Source organism: Limanda limanda, chromosome 12 (assembly GCF_963576545.1).
Source record: "Limanda limanda chromosome 12, fLimLim1.1, whole genome shotgun sequence".
Lineage (NCBI taxonomy): Eukaryota > Metazoa > Chordata > Actinopteri > Pleuronectiformes > Pleuronectidae > Limanda > Limanda limanda.
In genome coordinates, this window is record NC_083647.1 from 21,497,712 (window position 1) to 21,518,441 (window position 20,730).

The 20,730-nt window shown below is 42.3% G+C and overlaps 1 protein-coding gene across 2 annotated transcripts in view; it reads right to left on the bottom strand.

The window, feature by feature from the left end:
* Positions 1-19,224, bottom strand: part of slc25a21 (solute carrier family 25 member 21) — a 90,143-nt gene extending 70,919 nt beyond the window's left edge. The window contains exons 1-2 of one of the 2 annotated variants that reach the window (XM_061082601.1): positions 19,086-19,224; positions 18,825-18,965 (exon numbers count right to left, since the gene is read on the bottom strand). In XM_061082601.1, the coding sequence (XP_060938584.1) occupies positions 18,825-18,942 (118 nt within the window). In that variant the 5' untranslated portion in view covers positions 18,943-18,965; positions 19,086-19,224. Of the gene's footprint in view, positions 1-13,110; positions 13,269-18,824; positions 18,966-19,085 lie in introns of those variants that run through there. The other variant, XM_061082602.1, reaches the window with a different exon arrangement.
* Positions 19,225-20,730: the final 1,506 nt, after the last annotated feature.

Sequence of the window (20,730 nt, forward strand, 5' to 3'; positions counted from 1 at the left end):
TTGAGGTTGAACATGTGCTGGGTCCGCCCTGCTCGACCCAGCTCTGTTCACTGTTATCTTGGACTTCACACATTCAGTTGGAGAAACTGTGACGATGCTGTTTTGTTTACAGCATTGTTGTACTACACATGTTTAAGGGTTAATTGCTTGCAGACCCAGGGCTGGGTTTGTTTCCAGGACTCAGGACTGAGACGAGGTGAGAGCGTTCGACACCTGACAAGTTCAGAGGGTCGAGCATGTTGTGTTGTCGGACTGTAACAAGCCAGGCGCTGAGCAAATCTGAACTAAATAATAATGTTGATATAAGATGACGTATAATATGGGAAATGTTATTGAGATTTGGCTGTAAAGGCAGAATTGTCATCTTCCCTCATTCTCTCTCCTCATTTCACACATGCATTGTCCTCTAAATAAAGGGAAAAGGACCCAAAACTTGTTTTATTACTACCAGTGATTTATTAAATCTGACCTTGAAATTAGTTCTCATCATTTAACATGATTCTGAGGTAAAACCATAGATCTCACCCGTCCTTAAAAATTCTATATCTTACTTCTTTCCTTGAGTATGAGTTATGTTACCTGAAAGCCCTTCATCTGAATGTTGCTAATCAAAACTAAAGACACAAGAGAAGAGTGAACATGTCTTGGTCACATGCAGCGACACTTTAATGGCCATCTTGACCCTGGTCACGATTTGCTGGGTAAACACTGATTTCATGGCCAGTTGGGACCAGTAGCTTGTGTCTGTTCTAATTTGCCTGGAGGAGAAAAAGGTGAGATCTTCCCTCAGCAGTGACCAGCTCTGCATCTGTCAGCCACAGTCTCTCTCCTCAAACCTCCTCGTCCAGGTACACTCATTCGCTTCCTTCCCTCGACACCCACTGCCGTGATGAATGGGCCCAAGCTCCATTCAATTATGCCCAAAGTGCGAAGACGCAGCAACAATGGAAACTGGCCTCGGCGGCACGGTGCAGACCCTCGGCATTCTTCGCAACAATTTAGTCTAATTAGCATCAACTCCTGCCCCATCCATCATACTCCTCAAGAAACATAAACAAACTGTCAGCTCTAGCGTAACAAACAGATCGCCCAGCTACTTAGCACAAATTATTCTTACATGAAACACAGCTTCTCAGGCAACCTTCCCCCCCCTTCAGGCCATCTGGGGGAATGGAGAGCTATTAAAATTGAAGACATATGTTTCAGTCAAGTTCAACTCTCCAGAGTGCCACGGTGGACACAGTGACAGTTTCCTCTGCCTGCTCGGCACGGCGGACGGGGGGGTGTGGTGAACAGGATCACTGTGTGCGAGCGTGTGTATAGTCTCTGTATTTTCAAGCTTTTCATAAATATGCATGTCTGCATAAGCAGTTCATGTGTCCGTTTATAGACATACAATATTAAGATTAAAGAACAATATCATGTTTTCGCTGTGTAACAGTCAGACTCAAGAAGATGGACGTCATTATACAAGTTAATCACCATGTAACAGATTATCAGATAACAGTAATAAGTTAAAACAATAATAAAAATGATTCTAAATTGTCAATATAAAGACAGTAAATGAAGATCTGCAACAATCAGTCAATTATTCAGGGACTCAATCAAAACAAAACCAATAAGAAACCTTTCTGATAACCAATAATTTCTACTATTTTTAAAGAAATAATCCAAACATCTGATGGTTCCAATCCCATTATTTATGCTGTTTATTCTCATTTTTCTAACAGAGTAAATATAAATACCTTTTTGACTTGTTGGTTGAGAACATCACCGTGAGCTGTGAGAAACTGTTATGATTCAAAATAGAATAGAAAACCTAACAGTGTCATTGTTTGTAGGCAAACAAGCTCAAGGAAGAAATATAAACAACATCAAAAAGAATACGAATTCAACAAAAAAAAACAAATGTAGAATATTAAGAAAATATTGAAAACAGTGAGGCAAATAATTGTTATAATATAATAAAAAGTGCCAGGTGCATGCATAATATACATACACACATAAGTTTCTGTCGGATGTTAACATGTAAATATATTCATGTAAACCAGTTGGAAAAAGACTGAATTCCTTTAATTTAGCAACAGGAGCCAAGTGCCTCCTCTGTGTATCTGACTGTATTAAATACATCTGTAGTTCATCCCTAATACACTTGAGTAATCACTTTCATGCCTGAACGAATAAATCAAGTCACAGTCACATGAAGAATAATGTTCATATTTCCAGCTTTGACATATTGAAGGATGCTTTAACAATGTTGTTAATGAGAGGGGTTTTTTAAGTTTCCCTTTAAAACACCAGTTCCTGAATTAGCCAGACCGATCATTACCAAGCAGCAACAGTAATAATGAGCATGTAAGCTGCTTGGCGTTCTGTGTCGGCCCAGACTACACAAAGAGAAGATTAAACTATCAACACTCAAACACTCTGATTGTGTTTTTGGAGCCTGTTCGACCCGCCCAGGAAATGCGGTGAGCAAATTTAAAAACTTTGTCTCTGTACGAGAAATAGTCTCATTCAAGATCTGCTGTGGTTGCATTAAAGTACAATAAACACATTCCTCTCTCTCTCACTTATCTTAGTGCTTATAATCAGTAATGAGGCCTTTGTGATAAACAAGTGTAAATAAATTAGCGCTAATGAATTCAGAATAAAAAAAATGGAAAACAGGGCATTAAAAAAGCAACAGCACTGCTGATTGGTGTAAATTGGAATAGTTGTATTACTCCAGTTGTACATACTCCAGAAAAAAAACCTCCCACTCTATATGGACCATGCTTCATTTGTCAATTTTCCATTTCCTTCTTGATGTTCTGCAGAGTGTGAAATGCTTCACTAATTATCTAGGAAGTTTGGCAGGAGAGGCTTGTTGTTTTTAGAGAGGCGATGGCAAGCCTCACTCATCCCAGCAGAGGAGGAACTGTGCAAACTCACAATGACAAATAAAGCAGACCCTCCCCACCACTACACACACACACACACAAACACACACTCGCTCGCTCTCACACACACACACACACACCCTCCTCCCGTCTCAGCTACAAAAAACGTTCAACAAAATAACCAAAAAAATCCAGCTCCACGAAACGTCAGCCCTGGCACTGGTTTTTCCCTCCCTCCTTATATGTACTTATTCCTCATTAAAGCGCACCACAGTGTGGGGGGAAAGTCTCAAACCCAAACCATGGGAGTGGAGCTGGGCTTTGACAGGCAGATTGCAGAGGAGCTGGATCCCTGAGCCAAGGTGAGAGTGGAGGGTTATTCTAATCAAGCTAATTCCCTGCAAACCACAAAATGATGTCATCCAGTGTTTGCTCATTAGAGATTCTTGTCAGGAGGCCAATACTAATTCGTGTTCAGTGGTGAATGCAAATATGAACCCTCTCTCTCTCTCTCTCTCTCTCTCTCTCTCTCTTTCTTTTCTCTCGCTCTCCCTGCATCCCTTCTTCACAGGCCACATTCACAAAGATTTACAGGATATAAAAGCATGGCGGGAGGAAGGGGTTTCAGCTCAACTGGAATGACCAATAAATGGATCACATTTGTCGTTTGGTCGGCTCACGGTGCCTCGGATGAAATGTTGTTTGATTCACCTAGAAGCAGAAACACCCATTTTCTCCCCTCGCCTTTTCCCACAAAGCTCAATTTTTCATGTGGGGTTTTTAACGCGGCGCTTTACGCCCCGTTTCTCCCCTGATGGGTATCACTCACACGCCGTTAAGCTTCTGAACTGCTCTCTGGCCCGGACTGTCAGTGTGACTCAGCCCGCAGACAGACTCTCAGATCGAATGCACAACTGGAGGAGGAGGAGGAGGAGGAGAGGAGGACAAAGCCAGAGCTGTCTTCTGTCGCCGCTCCCAAGTCTTTCCTCTGATCGTCTTCTGTATAAACTCCTCTTCACGAGTGTGGCAGACAGGGCAGCGATGGGCAAATTCACTACATCATGCACTTACACCCTTTACGTCCAGCTCCCTTATGCTCTAACAACCTAACAATTCCAACCATGACTTTTCACTGCGCATGGATATTTCATATAATTTGAAATATTAAGGATTCGAGCAATCTGAACAATTTAAACAACTTGTTTTGACTCAATTGACAAACAAACAAACACAATTCAACAACACATTTAAAAGAAAAGTACAAAAATAAAATTGTAATTCACCTTTTGAGACTAAGAAGCTGGAAAAAGTGAGTGCTTATCAAAATAGCTGTTGATAAACTGTATGCCGATCAACGAATTAATATATTAACAAATGATTTTAGCTCTAAATATCATGTGTCTCCTCCAAATTTTAAGATATTTATTTGTCTACCAATAGCTACACTAAACAATAAAAAAAAAAATGTATTTTCTTATTGTATGACATTTCCATGAGATAAATATTTAAAACAATACAACTGAACTTCCATAAATGAAAACAGCTCTATTAAAAAAATGTTATTATAATACTGATTTTAAAAATGATAATTCTAAAAATGATTTTTATAATAAACATTAAAAAAAATGATTATTAAAAAATTCAGTCAAAGTTAGTTATTTCCTAAAATAAAATCAAGCCAAAGAGAAAAGTGGAAAGTCAGATACATTATAGAATCCACCTTTTCCTCAGTATGCATCAGTTTAACATAGTTTGCTGAATCAGCAGTATTGTGTGGGTTGTGCATGTTTACGGGTTCAGACAAACATTTGCATATTACCTAAAAAATGTCTGCAGGAAAACAACAGTTGGAGCCTCAACCACCGACGAACTCCCTCCGCTGTGATCTCCTGCAGCACAGCTTACAGTGTGATGCAGCTGACTGCAGGATTTCATGCACACGAGCACGCCTGGCTTACTACAGTAAATCACTCCCTCTACTGACCATGGCGAGAAGGCTGCTGCGTTTTCAGGTGCTGTTCATCTGGCAGAAGTTTCAGAGGCCTGCCTCCAGAGAAAGAAAACAAACGCTGATCCGCTTCCCCAGGCCCGGCTCCCTGCGAGCCAGCCAGCGGCCTCCAGGAGGCTGTCCAGCCGCTCCGGCCCCTTGGCCCAGGATGTTTGGGTTAGAAAATGACTTTGCTACTCCCTCAGCCCCTTTCTCTAATTGCCCCAGAGGTAATTACCTTGTCTCCTTTTCACTTAAGAAAAACCAAGAGCCATAGTGTTATTGTATCAAATAGAAAGTAAAGTTCGCTAAAATTAGCCGTGTAATATTTTTATAATAATTATTACGGTTAGAACAATAAATGTATTTAAGCAGAAGCTGTAATTGATGTATATATCAATGAACTATTAAAATAAAGCATACAATAACTGATCAGCTTACATTGTGTTTGCTCAGCAGCATACAGAATGACTGAAGAACTAATCCTACAGAAAAATATTTTACTAACAAAACATTTCCTCAAGTAATCACAATAAAAACATCTGCGAAACCGCAGCGGCCTGTGTATGATCACTCAAGACGTTTCCTTTATGGAAAGAAAAAAGAACCCATACCATCAAGTAAATTCTGAATATGATGGGGGGCCATAATCGCAGAGGCCTGAGCGTGTCTTTCTGCCTTCCTCCGGCCGGGGACTGATAGATTGGTGCAGAGTGCAGATTCTCCCCTGGGTGCCATATATCAGGCTGCAACGGTCCAAGTACCATTATGAAACACACTCCAGGGTACAGCAATTCAGAGAAGACCAGAACACCAATGGAGCTCTCGAAAGATTTCTTCTTGTGCGGTATAGGCGAGGATGGAGGAAAAATATTTGACTGATAATTCCCCTCTAACCATGCGCAAGCACGGGAAAACACAGATCCAGGTCGGAATATTAAAACCACCAAGACAGAACACAAATAAGAGAAAAAAAAGACTGTTTCACCTGCTGTAATACTCAAGAGACTTGTGCCACGTCTTGAAAGGAGACACACGCTCGCTTCAAGTTATTGTTGGACTCATGTCGTCCTTTTGAAGACGTCAGCGTCTCGCTATAGAAACAGCTGTGGGTTCGTCCCCGAAAAACGCTCCTCGGGGGGATTCTTATCGAGAGAGCATCTGTCAGAGCCCCTGATTACAGAGCTGCCCAGCTGAGCGCTCACACTGTCAGACCGCTGATAACTTAACCTTCCTCCGTAGCTTTTTCTCAGCCACCGCTCTCCCCCTGGACCTGCTTCAAACGCCGCGGAGCTGCCGGGCCAGCGCCTTGTGTGGTCCCCGGTCTCCTAGACGCATCTCAGTGTGACCTCTTGTTTTAAAAACTCGCTCCGGCCATAGAAAACAGGGCCCAGGTCGCATCTGAGTCATGATTTGGATCTCGGTGTGGGGTGAAACAACGTGGATCTCGCTGTGCTGGATGAAAACTTGGAGGCCTTTCAGAACAAATGTAGACAAGGACGTCTGATGTTAACATTTCCACTGATACCTGTGGCAAACCAAACACAGATGTGAAGGGATTATCTCATATTTTGAGGGCTGAATGTCGCGCTTCAGTGAAATCGTTTGTGCGAACACGTGAAAGGATCGGCGGAGTTATCCATCTTCGGATTCCCTTTAAATCCATTAACCTCATCATACTGTACTGCTTAAAGTGCCACTGGGAGCAGAACAAACTCTTAACTCAATATATTTACCTAGGAGGATTAACACAATGCAATATGGCTCTCTTCTGCCCTCTAGTCCTTCTGTCTGATTCATAATATTCATGAAATATTTTAATCAAATTCTGCTCTCAAGGCAGAACATTTTTAAATCCTCATTAAATAGCTGTGCAGCAAACTAATGTCAAAATTCAAAAAGGCTGGATTTTATTCTCCTCGTATATATTTTCCTTTCTCTGTCTTTATCAGAAATCAAAACCAGATAGATTTAAAATAAACAGCAGAGGCAGCAGATTCATCCTGAAGGCTAGAGAGCGTTAGCAATAGATGAACATTACAACACACTGCTCTTTGTTGCTCTAATTTAAAACAAGCCAGACACAGAGAACTGGTGCAATTCCTCGAAATGCTCTATACATGCCCTGACTTTGATTTCAAAATGATAGTGAAATGGTAAACAAATGCCTGACGTGACCTTTCCGTCAGGTTTGTTTCTCATTATCAAAGTTTTCCCTCCGTCCTCCGCCAGCGTCCCTCTCTTCAGAATGTCATCCTCCGACCGCTCAAGATCAGAAATAATACAAAGTGTCTATAAATCCAAGCGTCCCTAATTAAAGCCTTACCCCGGGACACGCTCGAGGATGGCCACCAGGCACAGGAATATATATCCTCCCAAACTACACAAATTGGCCCATGCGCACAACAAATTGCATTATGATTACTGCACTGGCCCAAATGCTGTTCATCTTGATAAAGTTAACCCAAAGCGGGTTAGGTCCCGTCTTCCCAACTGCGGAGCTAAAACAGGGGAGAAGGATTTACAGTTGCTGGCTGGAGCTCAGTGTAAAAACCTGTGTTGTAAATTTCTAGCTCATCCAGAGAATCACAGGGCAGACGCAGACAATGCACACATCCATACACACACACAAGTACATATACACGGAAACAGCCATGTAATTCAGGGCTTTTAGTTTGTCCGGTTTTTGTTTTTGTTTTTTTGACAGTACTTATTATGTTTATTTATATTGCAGCGCTTACAGCAGGAGCGCAGGAGGGGTTTGTAATTACCGTATCTGGACTCGTGAATCCTGTATCGAGTTCAGTTGAAATAACATGAGGTTTGCTTTGGCCCCGACTTCCCCTGCGAAGATTTCCTCAAACAAAACAAAAGCTATTAAACAAGAGATCAAAAAAGCGGTGAGCCTGAAAGATCTGCATTAGGAGCCCGAGCAGCGGTTTCCCTTTTACCACAGAGCACCCGACCCGTGTGTCTGACCTGATACCGACAGCGGCTACAAGCTGGAGGGCACGATGTTAAATGCCCAATTCAAGGCCTCTCAACACACGTCAGTGCTCATGAGGAACAAGGTGGTGGAGGATAAACAGAGAACACGTGGAACAGGCGCGGAAAATTTTGAAAGCGTTAATTTTGAGTGTTTTTAGCAAGTCAAATTCACTATTATTTCTACAACACCGAATGCAGCTACGTCCAATCAAACCCCAACACACACAGACAGGAAGTCAACAGGAATAACAAACAGCAGCTCCCCATAGGAAGAGTTTGTTCCTACTTTGACTTAATTAGTAGGTTTGAGACAGAGCCGCACAAAGAAACATGCAAAAATCCAAAAAAAACGCAATCCAAACAAATTAGAACACACATACATGCATGTTTAAATATGAGTCTTGCACAAACACACTCGATTAAATCCAAAACAAACAAACAAACACGCACTTGACCATTTGTGGCATAACACAGCCCACACAGCTATTTCCCTCGCATGAATACGTAAACCAGATGCATAAACAAATACACACAATTCTCACAACTGTAAACTTTCCTTTTCTTGCTGGGTCACTCTTCCTCTGCCCCTTGACTACTTAAGTCTAAATGGTCAATTAAGCAGAGCTTGTTTAGCTGATCTCCGTCCCAGTTTTATTATTGTTGCCATGTGCTGTAGTTATTATGTATGCCTCCACTTTTTACTTTATACCCGACTGATCCCAACGTGCACTTCACATTCCCATGTTAAGCATGTGTTCTGTGCTGAATAAAGCCCTTCGCACAGATAATAATGACCTGTACTGCGGGAATGCTGTGACGAAAGGTGTAGAAGGCTTTTGTTTGCTTTATGAAATCATGCAACGATGCGATGAAACACTTTACACCACATTCGAGAATCAGCTGCAGCGAGCTTCCTGCAGCGCAATGTCCTGGTTCTAATAACTGGTCCCTTTGAATAGGAGGCAATGATCCAGGGAAAGCCTCCCATGTCGAGCAATGATAATTACCGTCCTGGATCCACTCTTATCATAACACAGTAATAATTATTATTATAGAACGTAATAATTATTATACTATAATAATAGTTCCCCTGCATGAAAATGAGAGCAACGTGGCTGCTATGAAAAAAAAAGTGAGCTCTTGCCTAAGACAGTTGTAAATTAATGATATATCCACTAAAGTTGAATATGCTGCAGTTGGTCTTATCAACAAGGCCCGGGACCCCCACCTGACTTGGACTCTTATCCCGCACCCACGTCTCAATTCTGTGTTACATTAACACACGTAACATAACAGTATATTGCATAGTGCACATCCCCATTTCTCTCCTGCTTTGCATTTTACTTTTTATTTAAATTTTTAGATCTTGTATACATCTGTTTTTGCATTTTACTCTTTATTTAACTTTTATGTCTTGTATATAAATTTGTTTTATATACAGTTATTTCTTTCTTATGTGAAGTACTTATTGGGTTTTTATGCTTTATGTTAAATGTATGCACCTTTTATCAAAGAAAATTCCAGGTAGGTGTAAACCTACTTGGCAATAAATCCTTTCTGATCTGGTTATATTCACACATGATTTTCAGATAAGTGACCATTAGGAATTTGAACAGCTACAAGTCTGTAACCTCGTCATCAGTCCAAATAAATCCAATATTTCCCAGTTAGAATTTCCCCCAATTAGCGTAGTTTTTATGTAAAGCCATGTGACATAAGCTATATTTTTAAAGCTACCGTTTGCTGAGTGGAAAACCTAATATTTAACTATTACAATAAACTGTCTGAAAACAGCTGAATCAGAAGTCCCTGCAGTGCAGCCTCTCTGGGCCGTGCGCGTCCACGCTCATTCGGTAATTGCCCTCTACGTCTCAGCTGGACTCGCTTCAGTCTCCCTCCCTGAAAACGCTTGGTCTGCTCCAGTCTCCCAAACCTCTGCCAGTGAACCGTTTTCATAAATCATGTCATTAAGATAACGTCGGGAGCGCGGCTGTGGCTCATGCATCACGCCACTTCACAGGACCCTCAGTGAACTGGGACACTTTTCAGCTGTGTCCAGACCATAGACTGTCACTGGTCCAGACTGTCAGTGAGTCAGTGAAGCTGATTCAACTCAAAGATGAACGTCTGAAATGACTCACGAGTCTGTGAGAGGCCGAACCTTTACACACCACTGGAACTCAAACCTGTCTTCAGGGATTAAATAAACTAAAACCTGAATTTAATGGATTAAATCTAAATAGGAGGGCAGTGCGGTTTTCTGAAATAGTTCTGTATTTTTTTAATAAACAAAACTAGATTCAGATTTTTCATGTAGATCTCAGAGCAATGTGGATTTTGAAGGTGATTTAAGAGGCAGTCATTAGAGTCACTGCTTGTTTGACTTTGGATGAGTGAGTGTCTTCGTCGTCAAACGCTGACTGAAGCTCAGGAAGTCGACCACACAGCATCACCAGCCCCCGAAGACTTTTAAAGCAGGTAAAGAAAAGAGGTTATTCATGTCTGCTCCTGTAACAAAGATTCCTCTGTGGTTGTTCTAATGTCTCTCTGCTGAACATTAGAACAACAACTCGTGGCATCATTTGCCGCAGGAGATATTTAGCCCATGGTTTTCCTTGGATATTTTTACAACAGCATAATTGTATATTACAGTGACTCCAAGCCAAAAGTCCTACTGCAATAAAATATAATTTAATTTTTGGCTATGTGAGAGAAATAATTCAGGCCTGCTTTAAAATATATTGGCCACAGAAATTGTGCAAAAGCATTCATTATTTTATCATCACCATTTGATCTATTCTGGGATGCCAGACATTTGTAACTCATTAATTAAACTTCTATTAGACTTAATGCCTGTTCGCATTCAACTAATTTCTTACGACACTGTGATCATTCACATTAATTGGGCCGGTTGAAGGAGAGGATAAATCTTTTCTGTTTATTTAAGGAATGCATGATGTGTTGTACTTTTCCATCTTAATGAGGGGTTACTTTAATTCCACACCCTGCAGCGTAGTATTTATTCATAAAATGTACTCAGATTATTGTGTGACATCACTCCTATCATGACACTGATAATCGATAATTCCAGACGTGTTACTTCTTACTTATTATATAACTCTCTAACCGTTACACGTTTGTCAATCCTGTCCTCGTTCAGAGACGCACACGTGTAAGGAGAAGCTCTGAGAACAAAAACAGACAGATGTGTCCTGTTAAGTAGCCGTCCGTCAGCACTATCATGGCTCATTTTAACCAAGCCATCCAAGACCCCTGTGTGCACGGACGTGTGTCTGTCAAGGATGGAACAGAAAACCTAAATGGGCGCTATTTAATGCGAGCCAAAGAACATATTAAATATGAGGGACGTGAGCCTCTGCACGCCCTCCTACACTGAGACATAAAAAAAAAAGTAAAAAAAAGAAGAGGCAGAGCTGATTTAGAGGAACAGGCCAAGAAGCAACTCCATCCAGAATCAACATTACTTCAAACATGAGGTCATCTAAACATCTGTCTACAACATGTCCGCCGGGAGTTCAATCAAAGCACCGCTCAAACGTGTACAATTGTTTCTGGAAATAAATATTAGGCCTAATTCGGCTGTGATTGGTGCAGCCACTCGGGGAATCACACACACACACACACACACACACACACACACACACACACACACACACACACACACACACACACACACACACACACACACACACACACACACACACACACACACACACACACACACACACACACACACACACACACACACACACACACACTTACTTTGTGTGACTTTATTTATTTGATTCCCTTCTTCCTCTCCTTCATTTAGACTAAGTGGCTTTATTTGTTCTTTCCCGACTGATTTCGGCCTCGCTGTTTAAAACCAATTACACGTGAGCGGGTCTCTTGACAGTCTGGAGGCCGAGCTGCAGTAATCACACGTGGGCCGTCTGTCTCATGTCGTTACACTCCATTTGCTGGAGACGGATCGATTTACTCATGGAGGTTGTTTTTTTTCAAATGCATCTACCAAGAAAATAACAAAAGACTTAGAGAAAACATTACAGCAGCGGACCTGCAACTTGATAGATTTCCTTTTGCTGTTTCTAAATTTGCTTCACTGTGTACTCGATCATGATGACATTATTATTTTAATGTCTGTTTTACTCCGACTTCCCGTTTCCCCGATGAGAGAACACAGCTTGTATTACAGCACACAGACTTCTCTGCACAGCACCAATGCATCACTATTGTCTCCATGTTTACAAAAGTTACTGCTGGAATATAACCACTAAAACGTTGGAACGTCCCTTTACCATGAGAGGGAATATAGTGTGCAGCTACTCCCCTCTTGTGGACAAAATGGGAACGGTGGTTAAAATAAAGATAATTGCTCATCCTACATAAATCTATCCAGATAAATTAAATAAGTAGAATATTGATGTTCACAAATGTGTGGAATCAACTCATTTTAAATTTAAATACCAGAACATACCAGAACCAAAATATTGTATATTATCTATCAGATAAAAGTGTTACCTAAACTATAGGGCTGCAGTTATGATTATTTACATTAGCTAATTGCTAATATCTGCAGATTAACCATTAATCTGCTTTATTAATCGTTTATTTACTAAAAATTACCCATCACAACTTCTTGGAGCAAGAACATTATGTCTTCAAATTCCTTGTTTTGTTGGACCAAATTATATATTTTACACTGAAATATGAAAAAAAAGAAAATCAATCAAATTTTTGGCATGGTTTTACCATTTTGCTTAATGGAGTAATCAATAATCAAAATAGATTATTTACTGATTGACAAAACAATTAATAATTTCAGCTCTCCTTAAATTAAGCAGTGTGTAACGGTGAAACATTGAAGGTGAAACAAATCTAGAAGTTACAAATCTCAGCTTCTAAACTTTCATATCATTTTAATATATTCATAAGACCCAAAGGGGTATAACTATCAAATATGACAAAAACAGCATTAGCAATTTTCTCTCTCATCACATTTTACATGTCGCAAACACCCCAGATCTAACCTGCTGCCTCAAAGCTTCTGTCAGAATTAAACTTACGAATGACCAAGTCGACTGGCTGAATTTGCATTTCAGCTCTTAGGAAATGTGTCGTCTAATATCACTAAATCAACATAAGGGCACTCGGCACACTTCACAGGTTTATCGCAGGGAGATAAAATAAAAAACACTTTACAGGGAATTGGAGCTCAGTTACAGCACTGACCTCTCAGAAAGGTGCCAACTTGCACCTCTGGATGTCAAACGGAGCTCAGACGCCTTTACAGAGCAGCAAACGCAGCTTTAATTCATGTGCATGACCGGGGCACACATAAATCCAAACCTGTCTTTCTCCGTCCTCACGAAAAGTGCATTGAGACTAAGAAAGAAAGCTCAAGAGGGACGTTAGAGGTGAAGAGAAACACTGGGTTCATTCTGCTTTGCTATAAAACCTGTGTCCCCTGATCGCCCCCTGGTGACGACAGATGAGAACCTCTGGCCGGGGACTCAGGACAGCAGGTTGTCAGACCCAGAGGGCCTGGGATGTGTCAACAAACAGGAACAACCAGTAAACCCAGAGTACACATGATACCTCAACTGGCAAAAGAACATGATGCAACTGTTAAATTTAACATTTCCCAGAATTCGCTAGTTCCTGCTTTTCTTTTTTTGGATTTACTGCTTTTCTGCATTTTTATACAGTAAACAGTAAAATGGTAAATGGTAAATGGTTTTGTATTTATAAACCTCAAACAGTAGACAGTTTGAGGTTTTGATTTATCATTAAAACCTTTGTCTCAAACGATTAATCAGAAGTACAATCAACAGATATATCAATAAAAACTAAAAAAAAAGTCCATCACAATAGGTTGTTCTGTTAGAGCAGCACAATTCAAAGTTTTTGTTGCGCAACCAGTGAAATCCAAAGTCTGATCTCCAGCCCTTTTATATATCTAATATTATCTATAATTGCTGTGTTCAGCTGCAGCCACTGTTCACTTCTCCTTAAATAAACCAGCTGGTGAGCAAAGTATTGGAGGGTAAATGAGGTAAGTGCCGGTATTTGGACTTTTGAACTAAAGGGCAAACAATTGGCAGAAAAACATATTGGATATTGTACAAGCTGCTAAAAGAAACTTCTGACACAGCATGATGTATTGGAGCAGTTGATGCCCTTGAGGTCAATAAACATGAGAAAGCACAGAGAGGCCAGTTAGTATCACACAATGTTCTTCTAGAGCTGTGTCATGGATTTTTGTTAGATGATAGTTTCAGTTTTGGACTGCTGCAATCATTGGAATGAAAGACCTCTGCCAACTTCTTATCAGTGACCACGCTTTAAACTCTGAACAGCAGGCTGCAACTCATAAAAAAAAGTTTCTGAAAGTTTCAGAGAGAACAGAAAACCAGGACACATGTGGCAGGTGAGAGAGAGTGAATGTTCTGGGCTCCACTATCAGCACCAGATGGAGGGAAGTGAACACAGCATTTGCCACAAACTGAATTGGGAATGTGAACACTTATATTTGTCTAATCACAATGAAACAATGCACATGCCTCCACTTCACTCTGCTGAACTTCATAAACTTTCTAAAAGTGGGATTCATTGCAGGACGGTTGTATTAAACTCTGCAATAACTTAAGCCAAGTGTTCCTAATAAACTGACAACTAAGTGAACTAATGTCCAGTTTCAGCTACGATCATTTTCCAAATAACTGCAGCCACTGCTTCCGGATCAGGGCAGACACACAACACAGACCCGGTGTCCTTGTTCCGTGCTCTGTTACCCTGCAGCCAGTCCTTCCTCCTCACCCCCCCGCTGACCTGCTCTCACTTTACAGGTTCATTTTAAACACCAACACTAATCAGAAGGTCACAAACAGTACTTGAGGTTTACTGTGTTTGTTTGAGTCACTGGAGAGTTTACGAGACGTATTAAAACCCATTGGGGAAAAAAAAGTCATGAGGGAAACACACTGGACACTTCAACAAATCAGTTGTATTTCACAAGAAGTGTCCGTAATGTTTTCCTAATCTCTACTGCCTCTACTAACATGACTTCCATTTGTCTACATGACATAAATAAGACATTATTACAGTGTAAGAGCGAATTATAAACATAGTCCAACCACCAGCTGCTGTCTCTGTCTTCTGTCTCAGTTTAAACTGTCGGGAAAAGGAACCGTTACTCTGTCACCACGAAGCTGGGGAAGCTGATAACACCACATAAAGTGTTTTTAGACTAAATCTAAATATATGTGCACTGTCCATGTGTTTAACTTTAACTTCCTCATTTAACTGTGTCGCTGAGCAACTGCTGACAACTAACATCTATGACTGACTACCACCACTCGAGTTTCTGTCTCTTTCGGAGTGAGATCACTCTCTGTGTCTGAGCCTCCTTTACAGTATGAAATCCTTATGAATATACAACTTTTAACAGGTTTAAACGACACAGATGTTTGTCAGAATCATAAACACCCAAACCAAATATAAACTGGGGCTAGCTTGTATAAAAATACTTCCCTGGCAGACAGGTTCTACACATTAGCACCGCAAGTGCCCATAACTTATTATTTCTTACTGTATATATTGTTGTTTTTATGTCCAATTGTTGTTTTATGTTTTATGTACAGTGCACCAACCACACCAAAGCAATTTCCTGTATGTGCAAAAAAAGAATCCTGATTCAGATTCTTCTGGTCACATTTAGCTAGCTCGTTGTTTATCTACTTACACTAAATACATATATTTGTCTAAATGGTTGGTTTCTCTACCAGATGCACCTGAAGGTTTATAAGCAGGTCAACAAAGTGAATTATCTTTAAATCAGTCAAACCAACAGGTGACATTGTGTTTCCTCATTAACCTGAAAACAACTTTGGACATTTCAGTGTTTTGTAAAAACTCGTTAGCAGAAGAATCTTCAAAGTACAAACTCACCAGACGTCATCTAACATGACCTGTATAATTGGATTAAAGTGAATTAAAACCAAATGAAGTTAAACATGTAGGAGTTTCCTCAAGGTTAGGGCAAGGATTAAGAAATAAAACAAATTTTTTTGGACATTTTATGAGGAGGAAAGAGAGTATTGTCAGGATGATATTGTAATATATTACTGGGTCCATAACAGCTGTTTTGGAGAATAGAACAAGATGGTGATTATCCCTTGAAAATCACGTTTGTAGGTCTTCTGCACAATCTAAGTCACCAGCAGATATTAGCAGGTGTTCAAGACATAACTTCAAATGTGCACCTCAGCATCAGCAAGTGTTTTTGGCCTTGTAAATTAACGATACCGGTCGAACTTGAAGGTACCCTGCGGCTAGCAGCAGTGTATTGCATAATTTGAATGCCACACATTGTTGCTGAACATGTGCGTCTCTTTACTATTTTAACTTCTTCCAGCACGATAAAGCATCATGTCACAAAGCGAGAGTCGTCTTAAACTGGTTTCATGAACATGATAGTGAGTTCATTGTACGTCATTGGCCTCCTGAGTCACCAGAAACCACAAGAACACCTTTAGAATCTGGCAGAGCAGGATATTTGAAACATGAACCAAAGCCAACAAATCTGTAGAGATTGTGTTCATGTCAACATGGAGCAGAAGTTCAGAGGAATGTTTCCAAAATCCCGTGGAACTCCTGCCAAGAAGACCTGAGGCTGGACTGCCAGCAAACAGAGGCTCTGCCCAGTTTGAGTCTGGTGTTCAGAGGTAATTAGAATATAACTGATAGACAGACAGACAGGCAGACAGACAGACAGCAATGGTGGGATGTAACCAAGTACATTTACTTAGTTACTGGACTTAAGTACATATCTCATATATCTGTACTTTACTTTAATTTGTTTTCAGGTAACTTTCACTTTGACTCCACTACATATATGACCAAATATCTGTAGTTACTACTCCACTACATATTTTCAATGCCTTGTGATACACATGGTTTTATATAGTCTGGTCGACTGATCCAATCAGAGCAGGCAGGTGACAGAGGACCCTGTAGAGACTGAGCCATAAGGATGGAGTACACAGATGCACTAGGCAACACTCTGCAGTTGCTTTTACTTCTAATACCTTGACGTTTATTTAAGAGAGAGAGAGATGAGATCGATAGATAAATGATGAATAGACAGAGGGATAGAGAGAAGATAGATGCATAGATAGATAATAAGACAGATAGATAAAAAGAGGGATAGACAGACAGACAGACAGACAGACAGACAGACAGACAGACAGACAGACAGACAGACAGACAGACAGACAGACAGACAGACAGACAGACAGACAGACAGACAGACAGACAGACAGACAGACAGACAGACAGACAGACAGACAGACAGACAGACAGACAGACAGACAGACAGACAGACAGACAGACAGACAGACAGACAGACAGACAGACAGACAGACAGACAGACAGACAGACAGACAGACAGACAGACAGACAGACAGACAGACAGACAGACAGACAGACAGACAGACAGACAGACAGACAGACAGACAGACAGACAGACAGACAGACAGACAGACAGACAGACAGACAGACAGACAGACAGACAGACAGACAGACAGACAGACAGACAGACAGACAGACAGACAGACAGACAGACAGACAGACAGACAGACAGACAGACAGACAGACAGACAGACAGACAGACCGACCGACCGACCGACCGACCGACCGACCGACCGACCGACCGACCGACCGACCGACCGACCGACCGACCGACCGACCGACCGACCGACCGACCGACCGACCGACCGACCGACCGACCGACCGACCGACCGACCGACCGACCGACCGACCGACCGACCGACCGACCGACCGACCGACCGACCGACCGACCGACCGACCGACCGACCGACCGACCGACCGACCGACCGACCGACCGACCGACCGACCGACCGACCGACCGACCGACCGACCGACCGACCGACCGACCGACCGACCGACCGACCGACCGACCGACCGACCGACCGACCGACCGACCGACCGACCGACCGACCGACCGACCGACCGACCGACCGACCGACCGACCGACCGACCGACCGACCGACCGACCGACCGACCGACCGACCGACCGACCGACCGACCGACCGACCGACCGACCGACCGACCGACCGACCGACCGACCGACCGACCGACCGACCGACCGACCGACCGACCGACCGACCGACCGACCGACCGACCGACCGACCGACCGACCGACCGACCGACCGACCGACCGACCGACCGACCGACCGACCGACCGACCGACCGACCGACCGACCGACCGACCGACCGACCGACCGACCGACCGACCGACCGACCGACCGACCGACCGACCGACCGACCGACCGACCGACCGACCGACCGACCGACCGACCGACCGACCGACCGACCGACCGACCGACCGACCGACCGACCGACCGACCGACCGACCGACCGACCGACCGACCGACCGACCGACCGACCGACCGACCGACCGACCGACCGACCGACCGACCGACCGACAGACAGACAGACAGACAGACAGACAGACAGACAGACAGACAGACAGACAGACAGACAGACAGACAGACAGACAGATAGATAGATAGATAGATAGATAGATAGATAGATAGATAGATAGATAGATAGAAGCCAGAAAAGTAGAAATGTTTCCTCTCTTTTCTTTTCCACAGTTTCTTTCTTTCTTTCACTTTTCTTTCCTCAGTTGTTTCCTGTTCCAGGGGGGCGGAACAGGATCACGTGGGAGTGGGAGAGAACTATGGCAACACTTTGTCCACACGCGTGCTGATCTGCGCATGCGCGATAACGACAAGTAAACATCGTGTTCCGGGTCTTCCGGGAAGCGTCTCACGGGGACGTCATCACGTCACGTCCACCGATATGAAACTATTGCGTAACAACCATGAACACTTTTGTCCCGAGTTGATCAAGCGACTCACCCGCGGATCCGCCGGCGATGATCTGATGCGACGCCTCCCGGAGGAGACTCCTCTGCTTCTTCTCCTCCTTCTTCTCCTGCTCCATCTCCCTGCTCCCCTGCTTCTTCTCCTCCTCCATCTCCCTGGCTGCTCCTCTGCTTCCTGCCCAACAAACACATGTGATAACTCGTTATACCAGCAGCCTCATGTCACCACCCAGCACCAGAAACCCTCCACCCTCCACCCTGTGTGTGTGAGACCCCGGAGGACCCCCGGACTCACCGGTGTGTGCTGCTCTGCCTGGCCGCTCCCTGCGCTCTCTGGTCCCGCAGACGTCAGTGGCTCCGGTCGGCAGCTGCACGCTGGACGGAGCTCAGCAGCGGTGTGAGAGGCTGAAGCTAAATGCTAAAGCTAAAGTCTGGAATCAATCAGCTGCACAGTTCAGCCTCATGTTGCCTCACAGACACAAGAGAGATGATAAACCCAAGAGGATCAACACTCACACTGTGCACACACACTCACACTTTCATACATATTTCAAGTTCTTATCTGTAAATAAATAAAGTTTCACTGTCACATTAGGTCAAATAGTTTAACTTCAATAAACTATAGAGTACTTAAGTCTACATACATTTACTCTAATACTGTACTTGACTATATCATATTTATGTTACTTTAGACATATTTTACAAATATCTTACTTTTTACTCATCTTCATTTATATTTATGTTATATACTGCAAATATGTTGCCATGGCTACAGATAAAACTGCTCAGCATTATTTAAAGTAGTTCAAGTTAATTCCACCTTGATCAGCAGTGGTATTAAAATGCTTCTCAGTAATTATATTTCCACAATATAATACATCTAATATAAATCTCAATCCGCCTCATGTTTTCTTTTACTTTAAGTTCATTTTACTGATACTTTGAATATACTGAATATATATTGAGACTTGCAATAATACTCAAATAGCTATATCGTTGTTTAGTTTGAGCTTCTATTGTTTTATTGTTTTTATTTCCTTGTATTTATTTCATTGCTGCTCACCAGGACCTCAGTATAGTTTAAACATTTTAAAAAAGCACAATTTAAGGAACTTGAATCAGATAAATCAGCTGCTTATTGTCTCTCACAGATTATTTGAGATTTAAAAAGGTGATTTGAACTCTAGAATCATAAGGTTTGATTCATTTACGGTTTCAATAATCCAGTGATTATTTTGACTAACCTGCTAGCCAAGGTCAGCTTGTATTGGCTCCGGCCTCTTGGGTAAGTGCTGTAGATAGTAGCTGAATGTCTAGACTATAAACACCAGGAAATAAAAGATAACAAACGGCCATGATGCTCATAAGGCGTCACATCTGAGGAGCTGTTGAGAGGGAGATTGTTTTATAGTCTGACCAACAGTCACAGTCATCAGGTTCACTGTCGTTAGAGCAGTCTGGCTGGTTTTAGCTTTAGATTCGAGGCTGTTGTTTCTTCCTCGGAGCTGAAACCCATAAACCAGCATTACAGTTTCTTAAAAAGGAGAAAACAACTTTTTACCGCCTCAGGTTTGATTCTCAAAAGAGAGTGTTTATGTGTTATTGATCCTTTAAGAACAACTTCGCTGTCTAAATTATTCAAAGTCACAAGGAGCCACATTGAATATTGACAAACAGCTGATATTTGACACCACACGTGTGAAACCCTACACAAAATGGTTTAAACGGCTTCGGGGACCTAAAGTATGAGGCCTCTTATATAATCGGACCACTCCCCCTCTCCTGACTCTGACCCTGGCTTACGTAACAGGAAGCTGAAGTTCAACTGTCTCTGAAACAGCTCAGTGACTGAGACTTTCAAAATTAAGTTACTCACAAGGTCTTAGAGAGAGACGCTCATTTCAGATTCCTAAATCCTTTACAGGCAACGTGTCGTGTTG